The following is a 22,207-nucleotide window of genomic DNA, read 5'->3' on the forward strand; positions in this document are numbered from 1 at the left end:
AGGAAAAGTCGGTGTTAATCTTAAAGCTCCGAGTGGGTTGTTTGGTACAAAATGGCGGTGGGTGGCGCTGAAAGAACTACAACTCCCATCGTGCTCCGCGCTAACGGAAACGGAAATATATCAGAGAGCCGGAAGTGCGGCCTACAGGCGTTGCCTTGGTAACCCATCCTCTGTTTGCGTAACCATAGCGAGGAGGCCGCCATGGGGCAGGATTACTACGCCGTGCTGGAGCTGGGCCGCCAGGCCACGGACGCCGACATTAAGAAGGCGTGAGGGGGGGTGGATAGACGTGGGTTGGGGGCGGGTTGGGGGCGAATGGCCGCTTCAATCCCAGCATGGGGCCTAGCGGGGGCTGTAGGCCTCGCTGTGCTCCTCATCCCGCAGGTACCGGCTGTTGGCCTTGGAGAACCACCCGCAGAAATGCAGGGAGCCGGAGGCGCAGGAGCGGTTCAGGCTGTTGGCGGAGGCCTACGATGTGCTGAGCGACCGTAAGCAGCGGGGATGAGTCCATAGGGTCACAGAATGGGGCTGGGTTACAAAGGCCCACAGTGCTCATCCAGCTCCAGCCCCCTGCTGTGTGTGGGGTCACCAACCAGCAGCCCAGGCTGCCCAGAGCCACATCCAGCCTGGCCTCATCCAGGCTGAACATCCCCCTCAGCCTGGCTCCGTCCTCTGAGCATTCCCATGTCCTCCTATAGACCCACAGCCCCACGTCCCTCCTGTGCTGGAGGCCCCAGGTCTAAATGCAGTGCTTCACATGAAGGGGACATTCCCTTCCTGCCTGTTTCCCTCTATTGGTGCAGCACTGCTGGCCCTATGTGCTGGGATTACTCATGTCCTGCTTTTCTCTACCACAACTCCCACCTCCTTCCCCTCAGGGCCGCTCTGAGCGCGTCCTTCTCAGTAAGATATCTGTTCCCCGTCTCTCCTTGCCCCATAGCTGTAAGGAGAGGCATCTACGATCGGTTCGGTGAAGAAGGTCTCAAAGGCGGCGTCCCTGTGGAGTCTGGCAGTGAGGATGCCTGGACTCCTGGTTATGTTTTCCACAACAACCCCGACAGAGTCTTCAAGGAGTTCTTTGGAGGACACAACCCCTTTGCAGGTGGGTGGCTGCTCTGCTGCCATCCATGGGGCAGCCTGTGCCCTTTTAGGGCTGTGCTCATCACCAGCCCCTGAACTTCTTCCTAACAGACCTCAAAGCCCCCTCAGCCCCATCCCTTGTTATGGGTGCCCCCAGCTCAGGCTGCCCAGGGCCCATCTGTGGCCTATGGCACCTCCAGGGATGGGGCACCCACAGCTCTGGGCAGTGCCGGGGTCTTACCACCCTCTGAGTGAAATATTACCATCATCTCATCTCCATCTCCTCTCTGCTACAAGTTTTGTTCTTTCATTCACACTGGGAATGTGGTTTGGAGCCCCGTATCCTCCATGCTGCCCCATGCAGAGTTCTTCACCAAGGATGGTGTGGAGGCGACGCTGCCCTTTGGAGGGCTGCGAGGAAGAGGTGTGATGAAGCAGGACCCCCCGATGGTGTGGGACCTCCATGTCTCCCTCGAAGACCTTTTCTTTGGCTGCACCAAGAAGATGAAGATCTCCCGCCGGGTAAGGACAGTGAGGGACCTTGTGCCAGGCAGGATGAGCTACACCTTCCCCCCAGCAGATTGCATTGCACCAGGGTGCATCCAGCCCGGCCTGGAGCTGTTCTGACAGCAGAGGTTTCCCTTTATCCCCCCAAACTCATCCACCCTGCAGGTGATGAACGAAGACGGCCAAACAAGCACCATCAGGGACAAGATCCTGATCATCGACGTGCAGCCGGGGTGGAAGCAAGGCACCAGGATCACATTTGAGAAGGAAGGAGACCAGGTAACCTCTGTGACCTGAAGTTGTGGGCTGGGCCCATAAAACCATTCCTAGAGCTCCTTTCCCACCCCCATCCCCCTTTTTAGGGCCCAAACATCATTCCAGCCGACATCATCTTCGTTATCCAAGAGAAACCTCACCCGAGGTTTAAAAGATCCAACGACGACCTCATTTACGTGGCCAACATCCCCCTGGGAAAGGTGAGGAGCAAAGGGAGGGGGCGTCCAGCTGCCTTTTGCCTTCAGCCAGCAACTGCAAAACATGCAGAAGGAGGATAGCGCCGGGTTCGGAGCCTCGGCCCCTTTGGTCCCTATGGGAGTTGTCCTTGGCACCATGGTTAATGATGGGGGGCTCTGTGTGGCCGCATCTGCAGCTCTTGGTCCTGCTCTGTGTCTTTAGGCACTGATTGGCTGCACAGTGGAAGTGAGGACGCTGGATGGGCGGCTGCTGAACATCCCCATCAATGACATCGTGCAGTGAGTGTGCAGATCTGCAGGCAGATGGGTGCTATGGGAGGAACCTCTGTGGGCTGCCAGCTGCTCCTCTTGGGTTTCTTGGGTGCTCCAAGAGCTTTGGGAGCAGGTTGGGGGCTCCCACCCTCAGCTCCCTCTCACTTTGCAGCCCCACCTACTGCAAAGTGGTGCCTGGGGAAGGGATGCCGCTGCTGAAGGACCCGCACCAAAAGGGCGACCTCCTCATCCAGTTCAACGTCTGCTTCCCCAAACGTCTCAGCCCCAACAAGAAGGTGCTCCTGAAGAGAGCGCTGCTGCCCTAAGAGCTGCTGCCACCCCCCGCTTTCCTCCCGCTGAGGCCGCCAGTGCTGAGAGTGAGGTACAAACGGGGCTCCCCGCAGCCCAACTCTGCTCCCCTTGTGTTCTGCTGCACCCATCACTGCTCTCCTCCCTTCCTTCTGCACTGCAGCTCTCCCCGCTGTTGGGCTGCTCCCCTTTGGCAAGAGCAGAATCATTGAGGAAGAGACCACGAGGGCTGGAACCCAACAGCAGCTCCGGACCGGGAGTAAAACCCCACCCTCCCCTCTAATAAAGAGAAGGTGACAGAACCCCAAGTACTACTGGGATAGACCCCATAGGGGTGATTTATTTGAAGCATCAGTGAGGAACACCTGGACTTACCGCATCCCCCATGCCATAATGCTCCTCCCCACCTGTCCATCCCACTGCTGCTGGGAAGCTCCTAACTGGAAAACCTCAAGGCCTTCTTCCTTCCTCTCCCTGCTCCGCTGCGCACACCTCCATCATCCAGACACCTCCATCCATCCATATACCTCCATCTGGTCACCTCCATCCTCCCTCTCTGTCTGTTCTCCTCCTGCTGGTCCCTCACGAGCCACCTTTGGTCCCTCTCATCCCATAGGCTCAGGGGGACCTTTGCTGTCTCCCTTCCCCGCCGCTCCAGCAATTAATATAATTGACTGCTGCAGCTCATCAGCGCTGACGATTTGGGGCTGGGGTCCATCAGGGCGGTGCAGACCGGGCCAGCATCACCAGGCGCTGCAGCTGCTCATAGGAGATGAACATCACCACGTTCCAGGAGCCGAGGCGCAGGAAGGAGGGGACGAACCTGCAGTGAGGACGGCGGCGTTGGAGGGGACGGCCGCGGTCAGCGCTGTGTGACATGGCGGTGATATGGGGCTGGTGTTGCTGCACTCACCCCTTGTAGAGACCAGCGACACCGTCCTGCAGCAGCAGGGCCAGCAGGCAGCTCGGCACATTGCGGTACTGCCCGGGGCCCGCGTTCATGTACCGCGTCTTCACCACGTCCACCGGTGACGCCACCACTGTGGCGCAGAATCCAGCCCCGAAAGCGGCCACGAAGTGACAGGGGATGTTGTCTGTGGGGCAGGATGGGGTGTGAGGGCTATGGGGATGGGGATGGCACACAGGGCTGTGCCTTCAGTCCCATCCTCACCCGTCATCAGCTGCGCCCGCAGCAGCGCGTCCTTGATGAGGTCGTAGGTGACGAGCTCGCCGCAGTTAATGATGGCGTTGCGGGCGATGTTGGGCATCGTCCCTGTGGGGAGTGTGGTGCTGTTGGGACTGCTGGGTGCCCCAGTGCCACCGTCCCTGTCCTCCCATCCCCATCCCTCGTCTCCATTCAGGGCTGAGAGATGGGGCTCATAGAATCATTAATGGTGGAAAAGCCCTCCAAGATCCCCAAGTCCAACCCCAACCCAACCCCACCAACCCAGCCCCACCACACCCACTGATTGTGTTGCTCAGTGCCACATCCCTACAGTTCTCCTAGAGATCTCACCTTTAAGGAGGGCCCTGGCACTGATGCCCAGAGCTGTGGGTGCCCCTCTCTGGCAGTGCCCGAAGCCACAGATGGAGCTACAGACACCAGGGCTGCAGGAGGTGTCCCTGCCCACGGAGGGGTTGTGGCTGGATGGGGGCTGAGTTCCCACCCTAACTCCTCTGATGCTACAAGTCCTGTTCCCATCCCATGCCATTCCCATCCTCTTTTCTATTCTATCCCTATCCTCACGTCATGCCATCCCATCCCATCTACCTTCCTCACCACTACCTCCTCTTCCATCCCACCCCATCCCATCCCATCCCACCCCACCCCATCCCACCCCATCCCATCCCCTACCTCTCCACAGCCCACGCACTCCCTCCTCCCTGGCGATGGTCCTGTAGGCATCCACGGTGCCGTTGTACCGACGGTTGCTCTCAGGCAGCGCCCCAAGAGCCTGGAACCGCACCTTGACCACGTCGGTGGGTTGGGCGCATGTCACGGCCACGGCCCCCGTGGTGCATCCTGCCAGCAGCCGAGCCAGCAGCCCCGTGCCTGGGGAGGGCACAAGTTGGGAACCCCATCCCATACCACAGGTAGGGAGAGGGGTGACTCTGGGGCTTGGGGATGCAATTTGGGGCTGGGTTCTGCATGCTTGGGGTAGGTTGGTTCCCATTGAGGTAGCTGGTCCCTACTGGGATGAGCTGGTCCCACATTGGTGTGGGTTGGTCCCCTAATGGGGTGGGTTATCCCTATTGGGATGAATTGCTCCCCCACTGGAGTGGGTTGGTCCTCCTTCCCATGGCTGGTCCCAACTGGGATGAGTTGGTCCCCCCATTGGGATGGGTTAGCGTCCAATGGGGTGGTTACACCAGGTTGAGATGCACAACATGGGTGAGTTCCCAGCCCCCCCTGCACTCACTGTCAGCCCCTTTAGGGGTGTAGAGCTGCTTCACAGAGTCGTAGAGCCCGATGCGGATGGAGGCGAAGCTCATCTGCCGCTGCAGCCCGGCCACCAGCCCGCTGTAGAGGCTGCGGGGCCCCTCAGTCCTCACCATGGTGCTCAGCGTGCCCAGCACACCCCGATACTCCACCGTGTTGGTGCTGCGTGGGATCCTCACCTCGCCCTGGATCTGTGGGGTGCCCACATCGTCACCCTGCCCTCTGTGCCACAGCTGTCCCCGCTCGGTGCCATCGCCGTGGTGGCTCCCAGCACTGTGGGAGCTCCATCTGCCCGCGGGGATCCTGGGGCTTTACCTGCAGCCGCACTTTGGCCGTGTCCAGCGGGAAGGTGCAGAGGTCAGCGATGCAGGCGGCCGTCCCGGCGCTGAAGAACTTGACGGTGGCCGTGGGGGGCACCTCGGGGGGCTTCAGGCCCACCATGACGGCTGGGAGGGAGCGCAAAGGTTGGCAGTGGGACGCTGCGTCCTACGGGGCTCCTGGCTCACGGACAGTTCACTGCCACAGCTCTGGTTGGCTTCAGACAAGCACAGAATCAAATCCCGCTCTGTTTTGCTGCATCCATAGGGAAAACAAGGCCCGGAGCAGCCTGCTGACCCCTGATGTCCTTCAGGGCCTTACTGCGGCCGCTCGGCTCCTTGTCCCCGTCTCACCTGAGCTCCAGCTCCTGCTGCACTTATATAGCACACAGGGGACATTCCAGCGGCTGCAGGGATCAGGTGGCAGCACAGCCCCGTCCCCCAGTTGGCACTTGAGCTGCTGGGACTGGGGCCACCTGGCAGCGCCGAGGGGTGACGGCCTATCAGTCCCCGCGCCAAAGCTTTGGGGGAGCAGCACTAGAAAACATGATACAGTCTGCTTGGGAGGCTGGGACGGACCCTCTGTCCCCAGCACGAGGCTGGTATTAATCCCACACAGCTGCCAGGCCTGGGTTTGTTTACCACACGGATTTCCTGCACCGCAGCCACCTCCACGTGTCCCCCGCGCTCACGTGGAGCAGCGTCAGGAACCCCAGACAGTGACACACGAAGGCTGCGGGGACGGGAAGCAGCTCCAGGATGGGGTAAAAACTCAACAAAAACTCATTTTCTGCTTTCTTAGAACATCCACATGGTTACGATGCTGCCAGGGTGGCCCCATCCCCACCTTTGGGGTCACCACCAGGACCCCCCTTGTCCCACTCTGCTCCACCTGCTCTGTCTGGAGGTGTTCAGTCCCATTGGGACGCAGCCAGCCAGAAATGGGCATCACTTTATTGAAACACAACCAGCTCTCCAGCAAAGGCGCGGACGTAACAGCACAGTTTGAAGCACGAGGATACGGCATAGGAATGTACAAAGATAATTTACAATATAATTTATAACATAAACATTCAGTATCTCAGTGCAAACCCTTTCGTACAAATCATTTTACGGCATCCTCGGGCTGGATTAATGGCCATGAGGAGGGAAGGGAGCTCCTGTCCCAGCCCCACGTGTGGGCAGTGATGCAGCAGCTCCCTGCTCTCCTCTATGATGGCTATTTGTTCACATTTGCCATCCTTCAGGCCAAGGATGTGCCTCAAAATGGGGTGTTTTACCCACATTGTTGTATAAAAGTGCATAGAAACGCATTGCGGCCATTGGGGAACTGAACAAGGCAGCCAATGGGTTGGCCAGCAGGGGGCTGAACCTCACCTGGGATCTTCCCTTGGAGGGCCACCACAATTCCGCTCCCTCTAAGTAAGCCCCAATTACACCAATTAAGGGCCACAGGCCGAGCCCTGCTGCTCCCACCTGCTCTCCCCAAGCAGTTACTGTGCATGAATGGGCTGCTCACCCACACCCCCATCCACACTATTCCTTCCCGCAGAGCCGAGCAGAGAAGATCCTGGCGATCCTCCTGGTTTCCTCCTTGGAGAGCTCAGCCGGGTCCAGGGCCGGTCTTTGCGGCAGCCTTCGGTACGGGATGGACCCCAACGCAGCCCTGTGGCTGCTCTGCAGAGAGAGGGAACAAAACCTAAATGTCCTGCAGTGCTGCTGCAGCCAAAGCTGAGCCCGGCGCCAGGCACAGCTCCAAACCTGCATGTATCACCCAGCAGCGCCCTACGGACGGCTGTGCTCAGCAAAGAACCTGAGGACATTCTGCACAGAGCAGTGTGCTGATAACCCGCAGCCTTTACCTATGGGCAGCCCTGCTGCTCCTGATGAGATAAATGAGGACAGAGAGAAGCCTGGATCTCACGGCTGAATTCATCTGGTTGTGTGAATAACGGGATGAAAGGATCCAGACTGCCCAGGAAAACAGGCTGTGGGGAATGTAATGCTGCAGAACTGTCTATTATGAGATGTGTGGAGATGGGGCACTGGGGATGTGATGGGGGAAGGTTCTCACAAACCCTCTCAAACCTGAATGAGCTCTTGTTCAGGAGCAGATTTCCTGTAGGACCCTCCAGGTCCTGGTAGGTCACTATAACATCTCCTTGGAGCCTTCTCTTCTCCAGCCTGCACAGCCCCGGCTCTCTCAGCCTGTCCCCATAGTGGAGTTGCTGCAGCCCTCTGATCATTTCAGGGCCCTCCTCTGGACCCTCTCCAACAGCTCCATGTCCTTCTCGTGTTGGGGGTCCCAGATCTGGATGCAGTGCTCCAGGTGGGCTCTCACAAGAGCAGAGCAGAGGGCAGAATCCCCTCCCTGTCCCTGCTGCTCACCCTTCTCTTGATGCACCCCAGGGCACCATTGGCCTTCTGGGCTACCAGCGCACACAGCTGGCTCACAGCGAGTCTTCCATCCAGCGACAGCCCCAAATCCCTCTCCTCAGGGCTGCTTTGTTATTCAAGTGTTGATTTCTTGTCTAAATACTCTTTTTTACTCATCCTTTTTGGTGAGAATGAGTGTCTGGATATGAAAGATGCATGACGGTGGATCCTAAACAACTCAAGAAATGTTGGTAGGGGTGGCACTACTCAGGTTGTGGCTCTCCTGCTCAGCCAGAGGCTGCTACACAACTTGCTGTCCCTCACCCATGTTTTGCATGTGGCACTGATGCAATAGCATACCCCAAAACAGCACTGTGCCCTTACACTGCAAATAGGGCAGCAGAGCATCCCCCTTCTGTGTTACGACATCCCTGATGGTGGATGGTGGTCTGTATGCTCCCAGTTACCACACAGAAGGTGTGTTTGCCAAACAGACTGTGCTCATTCTGATAGAAGCAAGTAAAATCCTCCTGCCTTTTCACACCGTGTCTGTTTGCAGCAGTGTGTGTCCTTCAGAACCTTTCCAAGAAGGGATTTCCAGCCTTAACAGAGGCTCAGCAGCTCTTCTTTCTACTCCACTCTTCCTATTGCACAGCTGTGAACTGACGTGGCCAGAGAGCATTCCCAGCTTGCAGAGAGGAGCCTCAAACCCTGGGAAATCACATTCACAGCTGCAGCTTCACCAGCATCTTTGGGAAATGGATAAAGAAAGACCAGCACTTCTTCACCTCCCTCTGCACAAGGCTGTTTTCCTGGAAACACACCGATTCCTTCCAGGTGCAGCACACATTGAGCCATTCCTACCACGTTTCAGAGCTGCTCCTTTTTGCACCGAGTTGGTGGCTCCATGCAGGCTCAACTTTAACCTTCTGCATAGTTTCCAGAGCACGGAGTCTGCGGCGTGTTTACACCATTCCTTGCTATGCCCAAGCCCAGGCAGTGCTCCTGGCTCTCTTCTCTCTCTGTCCCCACGCCAATGCTGTCACTGGCGCCAAGTATCTCATGCTCAGCCACAGAGAACACACTGAGGTCAGAAAACCTAGAGGAAGAGGAGTTAGGTCCAGATCAACCTTTACCTTTCTTTTTATAGAGATGGCTGCGGCACAGCACGATACTTAAACCAGCCCAGAGTTCTCTGGTTGCTGCATGACAGGGATTTGGGTGAAGCAAATGGATTTCTGAGCATTTTGTAGGGAGTTTTGGTAACCTGGGAGCAAACTGCACTGCAGTTCCGTGGTGCAGCAGATCTGGTTGTGAGCTAACAAAGAGCAAACAGATCTGTGTTAACAGGCTACAAACTTCCCACGGGGTGACCTCACACCTGCTTCTGTTTCTGGGCAGCAAAATGTTTGCGTCAAACAGCGGGCAGCGCGCCTGGCCCCAAGCGGGTGCAGCAACACGGCCACCTGCTCTGCTTTTTCTGATCAAGAAAATGATAGAAAACATTGGTACTTCTGCTCAGCGGGCTAAGAGGATGTATATACTGGATAAAGCCTCAGCTCTGTCCTCTGAGTAACCGGAGTATGTAAAAAGAAGAGCTTTAATGGATGTGCCTGGAAAGGGAACAGAGCAATGTTACAACCAAGGAAGGGTATTAGGAAGAGATTATAAACCAACATCACAACCAAGGCAGGGTGTTGGGAACAGAGTGAGAACCAACCTAACAACCAAGGAAGGGTGTTGGGAACAGAGTGAGAACCAACCTAACAACCAAGGAAGGGTGTTGGGAACAAAGAACCAGCATCACAACCAAGGGAGGGTGTTGGGAACAAAGAACCAACCTAACAACCGAGGAAAGGTTTTGGGAACAGAGCACAAACCAACATCACAGCTGAGGGTGTTGGGAACAAAGAACCAACATTACAACCAAGGAAGGGTGTAGGGAACAGAGTAAGAAGCAACCTAACAACCAAGGAAGGGTGTTGGGAACAGAGTGAGAACCAACCTAACAACTATAGGAGGGTGTTGGGAGCAAAGAACCAGCATCACAACCAAGGGAGGGTGTTGGGAATGAAGAACCAACCTAACAACCAAAGGAGGGTGTTGGGAATGAAGAACCAACCTAACAACCGAGGAAGGGTGTTGGGAAAATTATAAACCAACATCACAGCCCTTGAGGGTGTTGGGAACAGAGTGAGAACCAACCTAACAACTAAGGAAGGTTGTTGGGAACAAAGAACCAACATCACAACCGAGGAAAGGTTTTGGGAATAGAGCACAATCCAACATCACAAGTGAGGGTGTTGTGAACAAAGAAGCAACATGACAACCAAGCACTTTTTCTGTCTACATTTAGAACAGCTAAAAGCTCTTATTGAGAAGGTGCCTTAAGTTAATGTCATAAACGTATTTTCTCTAACTACAACTGAAAACACATCCACGATGTTAAGTAACACTAAAATATTACTGATGCTGAATACTGTTGCTTTCAATGCACGTTTCTGATCCCTTTGGAATATTCTTAGAAAAGATAAAAAATACATATATGTATATATGATGATATAACACTCTTCAGATTTCCAAATACCCCCTTTTTCTCCCCAAACAACTTCCCACAAGCAGACTGGGGCACTCTGAGAATGACAATGTCCAGAGGGACTAAACTTTTGCCTTGGATTCTCAGCAGTGGTAAATAAAATAGAATACATGAATGCAGTAAAGGCAAAGAGGGAGGAGAAGTGAGGTCAGAAATGTGGTCCACCTACACCATGGCTACAATAAAAGAGCTGTAGCTTTATGGTAGCTGTGATACAGTGTGGGATGCTGTTAAATTTAACCAGAGCCATAGGTAATTCTCCCCATGTTATATCAGGAGCAGGGCTGAAAGGACAAGTGCAGGGCTGCTGAACTTGAGAAGGGGCAGAAGGGGAGCCCTGGATGCTGGAGTAGGCAGACAGCAGTGACAAGTGTGGGGCAGGAAAACTGGGAATCATAGAATGATAGAATGGCTTGGGTTGCAAAGGCCCACAGTGCTCATCCAGTTCCAACCCCCTGCTGTGTGCAGGGTCACCAACCAGCAGCCCAGGCTGCCCAGAGCCACATCCAGCCTGGCCTTGAATGCCTGCAGGGATGGGGCATCCACAGCCTCCTTGGGCAACATGTTCCAGTGTGTCACCACCCTCTGGGGGAAAAACTTCCTCCTAAGATCCAACCTAAACCTCCCCTGTCTCACTTTCAAACCATTCCCCCTTGTCCTATCACTGCCCACCCTCACAAACAGCCGTTCCCCCTCCTGTTTATACGCTCCCTTCAAGTACTGGTAGATCACAGTGAGCAAAGACCTCAGGAATCAGGGGTTGAGATGCGGACAAAAAATGGTCTAGAAGCGTTCACATTTGTGAGGCTCTGCAGAACTGTGGTCCATGGACTGCTGCAGATCCACAAGAAAACCCTTTTCTGTCTCAAAACACTGCCTTCTCTTTTGGCACATCGTCCTGCTTTGTGTCCTCAGCACTACTTCGTCATGTTGTGTAAAAGAGGGAAAGCAGGGAGCCAGGCAGCAGGAGGTGTCAGGATCACACTGAGGCCAGTAGGGAGCTTTGCCAACTGCCATGTGAGCGGGGCAGGCCATTGCTGACCTGCAGATGGGAGCAGCTCACATTTCAGCCCCACCGCCATGCGCGGTGTTTGCTGAGCTGTGTGGAAACCAAATGAACCCCGATTTAGAAAGTGATGTTCTTTATGCTCTGAACATAAATATGAGAGAGCAGTTTTCCTGCACTGCAGTGTCCCACTGACATGAGCAGAAAACATCCTGTTCTCGTGGTGGCTGCACAACACCATTCTGGGTCCTCCCCCAGCAAGTGCTACTGCAAAGAATGGGCTGTTGCTGACCACACAACTCAACAGGTTCAACGTCATCTATATCCAAACAGGGTTTTGATAACACACTCCCCAGTTATTAATCTCTTTAAGGGGTGTGCTGTTTCTAGCCACTCAGCTTAGCACTGCACAGAGGAATTCAAGTAAAATTAGAATCAGCACTGAACCATGGGCCTGAGGGATGATTTGGAAGCGCACTGAAGGATAAAGTGCCCCCAGGAAGAAGCAGAAAGTCTTCAGAGAAAGCAGAACTTGGAAGGCGGGCATGGCAGTGAGATACAGCACAAGTGGGTATGGACAGAAGGGAACATAGTGAACTCCAAAGGAGAAACATACTGGGATTCTGCTTTGGATTTAATCTGAGATATCTGGATGTAGTGCTCAATGAGCACTGAGACACAGCAGGCTGGGTATCAGTCAGATCAAATCTAGGGATGCTAGATCTGACCATGACAGATTTGATAGAGCTCTGTATTTCCATCAGGAACGAGAGTCAAGGGCTTTAGAAAAAGATATTAAAAACATTAATCTGTTTTACATAAGACTTAACAATGCAAAACAGCAAAAATTCATGCATTTTAGCAGGGCTGCAAAGATATTTATTAACTGCAAGCAGCTTCCATGCCTTCAGAGCTATTAGATCCCACCTAATTTTATTCTGTTTAATCAAACAAGCTGTTTGTGATTATACAAACGTTCCTCGCAGCATTTGTTCTGCAGGTCACAGTGAGAGAAATAAATACTTTATCTTTTATGCAGGAGGTAAATATATAGCCCAGCTGGTGCAAGATCCACATCAACAGCCCTGCTGTGGTGGCAAAATAATCACACTTAGACCTCAAAAAACCAAGTAACCCCTTGCAACATAGAGGCAGAAGGGTCACTAACAACACAGCCACAATGCTGACACCTATCCTCTCTGAGAGAAGAGGTGTCAGAAAGACTTACCATGGTGTAGAAACTGTCACAACCTCAGCACTGCCAGGCAAAGAAGGAAAGGGAGAAGTGCTAGATGATTTTTAAGGCTCCTTCCAACCCAAACCATTACTCAATGATTTAACAACTGCAGTACATCAAGCAGAACAATAAAGGAAAGGATGTCCTATACTTACTGTGGGAGGGTGCGAAGAACTGCTGAGCATTCTCATGGAAGCTTCCATCTGCTGGGGTGGGAGGAAGAAGTTGGGAACGACAACAGGATCAGATCTGAGCAGGGCTGTTAAGAAACAACCTTTAGTGGTGTGCAATGGCACAAATCTTCGCAGGAGCTGAGGACTTGGAATGAGCCTCTTGTAACAGGGGATAATTGATTCCAGGTCATGAAACTCAACCATTTTAACCAACACAGTATCACTATAAATGCTTGGGTCTCTCACCTGGACTCACAAAACACAGGTCACAAACTTGCTTTACAGTATTTGTAGAGAACTTCCTCCTGCAAAGATTCCAGCACAACTTAGTGACACTGGATGTGAGATTTGGAATCTGTGCAAGAAACGGGGGAGAATGTTTTAAATGCAAAATATACCACGTTTCTTCTCATACAAAAGATACATAGTGCCAACACGGATTAAAAAATACAGGGAGACAGGTTGAAAATACCCAAAATTCAACTTGTGATGGGGTAAGTTTAGGTTGGATATCAGGACAAACTTCTCTACAGAAAGGGCCGTTAAGCACTGGAATGGGCTGCCCAGGGAGGTGGTTGAGTCACCATCCCTTATGTGTTTAAAAACCATTTGTATGTGGTGCTCAGGGATGTGATTTAGCGGTGGGCTGTTAGTTAGGGCAGGATGGTTGGGTTGTGGTTGGACTCGATGATCTTGAAGGTCTTTTTCAACCTGAGTTATGCTTCTATGAAAATGAAGTAATTATCACGCATCACTGCAAATACTGGTTGCAAATTGAAAGGAAGACAGCGCTGCACTACATGAAACACATCATAACAAGGACTATAGGCTTACTGCGAAGAGCTCCACACAGTGAGCTTCTCATTTCTGAAGCCTGAATGATTCATAGAATCAAAGAACAGCCTGGGTTGCAAAGGCCCACAGTGCTCATCCAGCTCCAACCCCCTGCTGTGTGCAGGGTCACCAACCAGCAGCCCAGGCTGCCCAGAGCCACATCCAGCCTGGCCTTGAATGCCTGCAGGGATGGGGCATCCACAGCCTCCTTGGGCAACCTGTTCCAGTGCGTCACCACCCTCTGGGTGTAAAACTTCCTCCTAAGATCCAACCTAAACCACCCCTGTCTCGCTTTCAAACCATTCCCCCTTGTCCTATCACTGCCCACCCTCACAAACAGCTGTTCCCCCTCCTGTTTATACACTCACTTCAAGTATTGGAAGGCCACAATGAGGTCATCCTGCAACCTTCTCTTTTCCAAGCTAAACAAGCCCAGCTCCCTCAGCCTGTCTTTATAGGGGAGGTGCTGCAGCCCTCTGAGCATCTTTGTGGCCTCCTCTGGACCCCCTCTAAGAGCTCCAAAAATATAATTTGTCATTATACAGCTTCATTCTCATACAATATTTTGTTGAACTCAAACCAAAAGATAAGAACCTCCTTGAACACAATGTGTGCTTAAGGAAAGAGAAGGATACAAAACCATTTTTGGTTTCTCAGACTTTCCTGACTCTTCCAGTGGGTCTTTGTGGCTGCCATCAGACAAGCTGCCACTGTGCCTTTCCAAGCCTGCTTGGGCAGATACACTGTTGGCACAGACCTCATCAGAATCACTTTTTTCCTCAACTTGATGATCTTCATTTAAAACTTCACAGCTTTCTTCCTCTCTGGCTGTGGCTTTTGGAGCAGTCAGACTAATGTCTTCTGGAAATTCCAGTAGCTCCTTGGAGGCCGCGTGAAACTCTGTGTGCTGCTGCTCTACTTGCTTAGTGTTAAGTGTTCTGTCCCAGACGTAATTTCCATTTTCTACCAGGCTGCTGACTGTCTGATGCAATTCTGACAAACAAGCAGGCTGAACTGGCTCCCTGTCAGCTGTTTCTGTGCCATTACTCAAGCTCTTAAAGCCTTCAGCCCCTGTCCAAGGACTGCTCTGCAACATGTGAGGGCTAATGCATGAGCTAAGAGAGGTGAGCAAGCTTCTGTTGTCACCTTGTGGTGTGCTGGACAATGTGCTGCTCCGTCGGCTGCTCCCTTTCCTCAAACAGTCTATGTCCACCAAGTGTTGGCCTTCAGGCTCCATATCTGTAGGCTGCTGGTCAGCTCCCAGCTCTACTGAGAGCACACTGGACCAGGGGCTGGTTCTGTCAGTCAGCGTCGTTATTTCATTAAGAGTTCGTGGTTCTATAATGTCTTCCTCGTACTCTTCTTCACTGTGTGGCTGATGGGCAAAAACACCTCCATCTCCCTGGATGCTGTCAGCTGGATGCTCTCCTTCAGGGACAGCTTGGTCGAGCAGTTCCTGCAGCACATGTCTGCCAAGCACAGATCTGTCAAAGGAGCACGGCTGCTGGGTATCACTGCCAACATCACGTGAGTCCAAGCCCATCTGGCCTTGATACACATGGCTACTGTCATCTCTGTCTGCTTCTGGGTTGGGTACATGAGAGGCACCCAGCTTTCTGCTGCTGTCTTGATCCCACGTTAAAAGAGTCTTTAGTATTGTTTGTGATAGTCTGCAGTCTGGTTAATAGAAAACGCCATCAGAAAATGCAGAGAGAAATGATTCATCTTTTACCTGGGCTTCTAGCAGAAAATCACATGTGCAATAATGGCTAGGAGTCAAACACACAGCAATTTTGTCAAAAGCTGCTGATGTGACCACGTTCTGCCACTTACAAGGGCAGAAGGACAGAAATTGCTGAGTAGAAAGGAAATCATCAGGAGGACAGTGCTAGAAACACCTCCTGAAATTTATATATATAAAGAAAAAACTGGCAGATAGATACTCTGATATAAAGAATAGTTCATGGAATGTCACCTACAGCAAATGGAAAAGATATCTATTGCTTGGAACAACTAAAGCAGTTTGTTGCTGCTTCAGGATTGCAGGGGAAGGAGAGAGGAATAACACTGATGGGAAATGTAATAATCCTACCAGCTTTTCTTCTAGCTTCCCTAGCTTTGTTTAGCGGCTCAGAAGACACAGTTGTACTGATATTCCACTGCTATTCTCTGGCTTTCGGTTCAGCTTATCAACACTTATCAAATAACAGAATCACAGAATGGCCTGGGTTGCAAAGGATCACAGTGATCATGTAGTTCCAACCCCCTGTGTGCAGGGTCACCAACCAGACAGCGCCAGGCCTGCCCGAGACCACATTCAGGCTGGCTTGAATGCCTGCAGGGATGGGCATTCCACAGCCTCCTATGGGGTAACACCTGTTCAGTGCGTACCAAACTCAGCTCCATCTCTTGGGAAGTGTTTGTTTCCCTGCAGGCAGGAGCAGCCCAGAATTAACCGCCCAGCTGGCAGTACTCCTGGCCACAGTTCCTCCTCTGCACAGCATTTCAATTCCTAGTCATTTTGCTATTCCAAGTGCTGTGAGAAAATCACAGTGGTTTGAAAAGATAAGCTAAAACAAAATTAAGCCCTTTTTCTATTGGACACTGAAATTTAAGTGGAAGTTAGGCCTTAACTCCCATCTCATCTGAATACTGCAACTCAATGCTATAATTATTGGCAGAAGTTTGAAAATCTCTCTGCAGCTTTCTCCCAGTGGATCAACACATGCTGACCACCAACACCAGCAATTGGTCTCCACTACTTGAGGAATCTGAAGATGCTTCAAGGCAGCTCCTGACCAAAAGCCCCAGACCAAGCCACAACTTACCACTGATGAGGCTGCTGACCTGGGACACCAGCTGACTCGATTTTCTCAAAAGATGGCATCGGTGGGAGTCCACTTCTCTGCTCCTAAGCCTTGATGATCACTCTCCTGCTCTCCGTGACTTGGCTGGGATCTGTTACCATCACTGAAGTCAGGAAGAGACCTGGTCAGCTTCTGGCTGAAGTATCTTTGAACCTCATCCAGCTCACTCAAGTTTTTTCTGTAAGCAGTTGTGAGAAAAAGGTAAGGAACAAAAAGAACAAGAAACGATGGCAGAATGATTCTATCCACATCCTTCTAGACAACAGGGTGAAAACAATAGAATATTAAGGGTTTGTGGCTGTAAAAACAGATCAAATATGTAAGCATTGAGGCTGTGCTACCTATGGGAAAGGACGATGTTTACTCAAGACAAATTTAGACTGGGAACTATAAGAAAAAATAAGAAGCAGCAAGTTTTAAACATAGAATCACAGAATGGCCTGGGTTGAAAAGGATGATAATGATCATCCATTTCCAACCCCATCACCATATGTAGGGCTGCCAACCACCAGCCCAGGCTGCCCAGAGCCACATCCAGCCTGGCCTTGAATGCCTGCAGGGATGGGGCATCCACAGCCTCCTTGGGCAACCTGTTCCAGTGCGTCACCACCCTCTGGGTGAAAAACTTCCTCCTAATCTCTAACCTAAACATACTCATTCAAAGTTGAATTTGCAATGACCTTCCAGCAAAGGTCTTAAAGGAAAGGGTATTACTTGACTTGAAGACTGAGCTTGATAAAGATCTGAGTATTTTAAGATGTATAGATTGTAGTAGCAGGAAAAGTGATGGAACAACTGAGAAAGTTTCTTTCAGTCCTACATTCCTGCAGACAATAAACATTCTTCTCCCAAAATTTAGACCTGATCCTTAAGTCTACAATCCAGACAGCAGAAAAATGAGTGCTTCCAATAAGGAGCGAGGCACCCCGCTGTGAAAGGACATCCTTCTGTACATTACCCTGATACCTTTTTACCAGTCACTGTATTTTTTCGTTTTCTTTAAGATTCAGTGCAGGAATTCTGAAGTTTCAAGCTGTGCTTTGTAAATCTATGGCTTTGCCTTACCTGAGAGCAGTCAGAAGAGAAGCACGTGATGACAGGGACAGCGAATCCATCCTGGCTGCCCGTTGTGCATTTCCTTCTGCTTGCTGCAAGGATTCATGGAACCTGCGCACGTTCTGCATGTGCTCCTCATGACGAGGTGTGTGAGCCTTACACGGACTAGTTCTGCTGCGAACAGGCCTACATTTAAACACAGAAAGTGCTCTGAAGTCTCTGCTTGGACAAGAGATGTGTTAAATGAAGGGGATATGCAAGTAACTCTCAATTCTAACTTAGTATTGTAAAGAACTCTTGTACTTATAAAGACCTGGCAGAAACAACTGCCAGTTTTAGTAACAATCTAATCTAAATTCTAAAGCAGCAGCTTGCAAATGAAACATCAGTGAGAAGAAAACCTGGGTTTTGTATAAAGGTACCTGGCCTCGGGTTGCCATCTCCTGGGCTGCCCTCTCACTGGTAAAGGGAAATCAGTATAATCTTTCCAACACAGGGAAAGACCTTTGACAGGGCTTTTTGTTATCAGATATGCATAGTTCTGCATCCTGGAAGTGATTAGAATGACTCACAGCCAGCTGACTTACAGTTCTTGAGAAGAACTTCCAATTTCCTTTGGCAACACAGGCTTGGAAAAGCTTGGAACATTACTGGGAAGTGCTGGAAAGATGGCCTTCACCTAGAAGAAAGAAACATCTCACATGAGTCTTCCTCAGTGAGAAAACAGAAATTGCAGTAGTATCTTGCTGAGCAAACAGACATTTGCTGTTTATATTTAACTTTCAAAGGATTTTCCAGTGCTGAGCCGAAGTGCTGTTCAACCATGCTTATTTCAGAGACATCTGTTAAAAGGCAGATTCAGCTATTAGTACGGAAGAAGCCTGATTGCCAGTCTACCCTGTTTTGTAGCCACAGTTTCGGATTTACATTTTCCAGTTCCAGCTTTGTTGTATAGAACAGTCACCCAAACAAGGGAAAGCAGGCAAATAACAAGAAAAAAATCACACCCGAAGCAGTATCAGATAAAATAATAATAAAAAAACATCGTGTTGAAAAGACAAGAGAGTAAAATTCTGCCTTTTTCCTTTCAGCAACAGCACATATTATGTGTAACAAGAGGATTGCTGGATCCCTCCTCATCCCACTGAAGAGTGAACTGGTGGAAAGCAGGGTAAAGTGACCCCACTACACATATATATCCTAACCCAATACTGATGCACTGTAGTAAGGCAAGCTTGCTTTGTTTGCTCACTACTTCAAAATCCCATAGAGTCAGTGCTGATCTAATCAGACAGTGCACAGGATAAGAAAGCAAAGAACGTACTGCAGAGCTTGGAGTCTGGGTGCGGATCCTCGCCTGCCTTTCTTCTTTGAGATTATTTATACTCTGAAGGGGAGAGACTGCTACTTTGATCTGACCTCGGCACTGCCCACTGAAGTCGGTGATGTTGTACCACCCGCACACCAGCTGGAAGCCAGAGAGAAGAGGAGAAAGGTCCACTGATGCAAATCCTATCACCCGTTCTGATTCTGAGGAAGAAGAATATAGAGCACATATTAACTTAAGCTGCTCGAGATGGCAACATTTGAGGAATGCCAAAAGGCAGTCAGTTATACAGCCCTTGAAACGCATTGAGGATTGACAAGGAAAGACTTCTCATTGAAATAAAAAAGGAACAGGAAATCACTGGGTCATCTATTGCATTCTTACAGCCCAAGTCCAACAGGATCTTTACAATTCCACTCTCAGTTACTTGAAGTCACCCAAGGAAAGGGATGCAGAAAACCACTTTTCTCAACACTGCCCTGCAAACTTTACCTGCTTTATGCCACACTTTGAAGACCAAGGTTTGCTGCGGATCCAGCAGAAGTTCTTTGGGTAATCTGTGAAAAATAAAATCATAATTTATTACGTGCTGCAGAAAGAAGAGCAGGCACAGTAAGACGTCTCTGGAGATCAAGCATTACCAAATCTTCCCAAGAGACTTTAGCTGTTAGCATCCCCTTCCTCTACATGGGGAAACTGCAGTTGAATAGAGACAGACTGACTCACCCAAGGTCTAAAGCTGAAACACGGTGCAGCCATGGTTTAGTGCAGCTCGAATGCCCTTCCTCAAGTTAGCTTTAAGATGAAGCCTCCTCAAACAACTTCCCACCCAAAATAAGCGTGTGGCAGTTGTACAACATGGAAAGAAGTATTTCTAGCTGGGAGAAGTTCAACAAGGCTGCTTGTCAGAGATGGACAAAACACCTTTTAGAGCTTGCTGGATCAAAAGCTGAATGAAAAGGAGTCTAAGCTTTTAAAACCACAGAGCAGGAAAATAGCAGCACAGGAACACAAGCAGAACTTCACACCCAGTTGTTACACCCAAAGGCTTTGCAAGTGTGGCTGTGTGAGCCCATGTCACCCACCTTGCTTGTTGCTGGAAATCCCAGACAGGTGACTCGGTGTTTTCTATTACTGGAGTGGTTATTGGAGCATCTGCACCAGCAACAGCAAATGACACACAACTACTGGGTGCTGCTACTTCCCGTTCTGTCAGAGGGCTCCCTAAAATTATACAGATTAAAACAGAATTGGGCATTAAAGAGATTATTCATTCAGTTTTTAAATTTAAAGGCACAACAGCAATTAAAAGCAGGTAATTGATGAAGAAATCCACCATCTAGGAAATATTCCTTTCCACGGGCAGAGCTGACAATACTTCATATTCACAGTGGAGGCAAATAACACCCAAGCCTTTTAGAGAACAGAATGAAGAATATCCAAGGGAGAAACACAGAAACCTTTTGCCCAGGATCATCCAAAAAGTCAGAGACAAAGCCAGAATCAAACCCAAGTCCATGGGACCCTATTCCAGTCCTTCACCTGTCTTCTAGGCTGGATCACAGAGTTTGGCAATCCTAGTTGCAAACAGAAAATACTTCTGAGTTATAAAAGTCAGTGTGACTTTACAGTTGACTTGTTGAGAGCACACTCATTTAATTAAGTATGAATGCAATTAACTGAAGGATTTCTGCCACAAGAGGAGCAGTGCACAGAATGCTGATGTATGGCTTTCCTTGGGTGGTGATTCAGAAGAGCTACATGCTGATGATTTCCAAACTCGTGTATCTGAAAATTCAGTTCACTTCCAGCATGGTTCAACCCACCAGATCTGAGAGTTTGTCCATGGAAAACTCTGCCTTCTCCTTTGTGCTGTGTTCTTTTTCCAGATGGATCAGCTCCCTGTCTGGCCCAGCAGGCAGCTGCACAACTCCTCATGCCTGCATGAGGAAGGCAGGGAGTAGTGCATGGCCATGCAATGTGCTTTGAGTAGGGATAGAGAGCATGGCGACACACAGCTGATGTTGTATGAGGCAGCTTAAGGAAATGATGCTTTTAATCCATGCACCACCCAGACCTTCGTGCTTCCTACATTCACTCTGCAATGCACCTTCATGAGCCTCCTCGTGTGAGAGCACCTCAGGGCTGGAAATATAACCACTGTCGTCTTCATGCATCCTGATTTAAGCCAGGAAAAGGCTTGTGAGGATACAGATAGTTAATCAATTAGTCTGATTTGATGGATATACTTGCACTTAGGTCATTTGTAAGCCCAGGAACACAAGGATGAATTAAGAGATGGAGCTGAACATTCCTCAGATGCTGCTGGATATCATGGATTAGATGCAGATAAGCTGGATATTATGAAAGATGCAGAAATTATACAATTACCTGCATTACATTATATCTTAACAAAAGAACAATGACGATGATGTGCAAAGGTGCTTGGGAAGCACAGAATGAAAGGCAGGATTCCTACTACTGCATGTGGCCCTTCCTCCAGGCTTGGATCCTCTTAGTTATGGTTGCATTAGGGAGATTTACTTGCTTCAGTGCACCACCACTTGTAAAGCTGCAGGTGCATTTTACTAATGGAGCTGTTCACACAGTGAAGGGGCAGCTGGCAAGATCTGTGAGAAGAAATGGACGTTGCCAAGCGGAACCAAGGTCACACTTTGCAACCAAACACGCTCAGTTGTTACAGACGCATTCCTCACCTTTGCCTTAAGGACTCAGTATGTGGCTAAGGACTTTGGGTTTTAGCTCTAAGACCACCAGAATGACCAAAGCTGAGGAGAACGAATCTGTCTTAACTAAAAACTTTCTTCTTGGTGTCTGATTTGCCAGCAAAATATGATCAAAGGTTACTCATTCAGTAGAAAGGTGGGCCTGGGTGAACTTAATGACGTTCAACACAGCAAAGTGCAAAGTTTTGCACTTGGGCCAGAGGAATCCCAGGCATTTATACAGACTGGGAGGAGCAACCCTTGAGAGGAGCCCTGCAGAGAAGGACCTGGGGGTCCTGGTGGATGGAAAACTGACCATGAGCCAGCAGTGTGCTGGACTCCATCAGCAGAGGGGTGGCCAGCAGGGACAGGGAGGGGATTGTCCCTCTCTGATTTGCCCTCATGGGGCCCCATCTGCAGTGCTGCATCCAGGTGTGGGACACCCAATACAAGACAGGGAGCTGTTGGAGAGGGTGCAGAGGAGGCCACAAAGATGCTCAGAGGGCTGCAGCACCTCCCATACAAAGACAGGCTGAGGGAGCTGGGCTTGTTCAGCATGGAGAAGAGAAGGCTGCGGGGTGACCTCAGTGCAGCCTGCCAGGACCTGAAGGGAGCCTACAGACAGGAGGGG

At 50.5% G+C, this 22,207-nt stretch overlaps 4 protein-coding genes across 9 annotated transcripts in view; 1 reads left to right on the forward strand and 3 right to left on the reverse strand.

Annotated features, from left to right (window-relative positions):
- Window positions 1–92: 92 nt before the first annotated feature.
- Window positions 93–2,938, forward strand: DNAJB13 (DnaJ heat shock protein family (Hsp40) member B13). Of its 2 annotated transcripts, none has more exons than XM_015852648.2 (9): window positions 93–269; window positions 385–488; window positions 941–1,102; window positions 1,445–1,602; window positions 1,753–1,866; window positions 1,950–2,063; window positions 2,263–2,339; window positions 2,485–2,694; window positions 2,785–2,938. In XM_015852648.2, exons 1-8 carry the CDS (start codon window positions 202–204, stop codon window positions 2,636–2,638), a joined length of 951 nt encoding a protein of 316 aa, XP_015708134.1. In that variant the 5' UTR covers window positions 93–201; the 3' UTR covers window positions 2,639–2,694; window positions 2,785–2,938. The 2 variants fall into 2 exon arrangements, with proteins under 2 accessions (XP_015708134.1, XP_032298211.1); XM_032442320.1 differs by having other exon boundaries at window positions 202–269; window positions 2,780–2,938.
- On the reverse strand, window positions 2,934–5,532 carry LOC107308634 (mitochondrial uncoupling protein 3). Its single transcript, XM_015852649.2, has 6 exons — window positions 5,377–5,532; window positions 5,042–5,252; window positions 4,477–4,674; window positions 3,793–3,894; window positions 3,535–3,715; window positions 2,934–3,444 (listed from the first exon to the last, which is right to left on the reverse strand). Exons 1-6 carry the CDS (start codon window positions 5,500–5,502, stop codon window positions 3,339–3,341), a joined length of 924 nt encoding a protein of 307 aa, XP_015708135.1. The 5' UTR covers window positions 5,503–5,532; the 3' UTR covers window positions 2,934–3,338.
- Window positions 5,533–6,312: 780 nt separating this feature from the next.
- Window positions 6,313–15,862, reverse strand: LOC107308631 (C2 domain-containing protein 3-like). Of its 5 annotated transcripts, XM_015852645.2 has the most exons (4): window positions 14,236–15,852; window positions 12,749–12,842; window positions 12,585–12,614; window positions 6,948–7,055 (listed from the first exon to the last, which is right to left on the reverse strand). In XM_015852645.2, exons 1-3 carry the CDS (start codon window positions 15,141–15,143, stop codon window positions 12,609–12,611), a joined length of 1,008 nt encoding a protein of 335 aa, XP_015708131.1. In that variant the 5' UTR covers window positions 15,144–15,852; the 3' UTR covers window positions 6,948–7,055; window positions 12,585–12,608. The 5 variants fall into 5 exon arrangements, with proteins under 5 accessions (XP_015708128.1, XP_015708131.1, XP_015708130.1 ...); XM_015852642.2 differs by lacking the exon at window positions 12,585–12,614 and having other exon boundaries at window positions 6,313–7,055; window positions 14,236–15,827; XM_015852644.2 differs by lacking the exons at window positions 6,948–7,055; window positions 12,585–12,614 and adding an exon at window positions 7,665–8,853 and having other exon boundaries at window positions 14,236–15,853.
- A 231-nt stretch (window positions 15,863–16,093) lies between these two features.
- The window catches only part of LOC107308627 (C2 domain containing 3 centriole elongation regulator), a 36,302-nt gene continuing 30,188 nt past the window's right edge, over window positions 16,094–22,207 (reverse strand). The window contains 7 exon segments of the mRNA XM_015852634.2: window positions 16,094–16,491; window positions 16,494–16,645; window positions 17,533–17,709; window positions 18,111–18,202; window positions 18,848–19,053; window positions 19,343–19,407; window positions 19,936–20,074. Of these exon segments, the coding sequence (XP_015708120.2) occupies window positions 16,319–16,491; window positions 16,494–16,645; window positions 17,533–17,709; window positions 18,111–18,202; window positions 18,848–19,053; window positions 19,343–19,407; window positions 19,936–20,074 (1,004 nt within the window). The 3' untranslated portion in view covers window positions 16,094–16,318.

Source organism: Coturnix japonica, chromosome 1 (assembly GCF_001577835.2).
Source record: "Coturnix japonica isolate 7356 chromosome 1, Coturnix japonica 2.1, whole genome shotgun sequence".
Classification (NCBI taxonomy): Eukaryota; Metazoa; Chordata; class Aves; order Galliformes; family Phasianidae; genus Coturnix; species Coturnix japonica.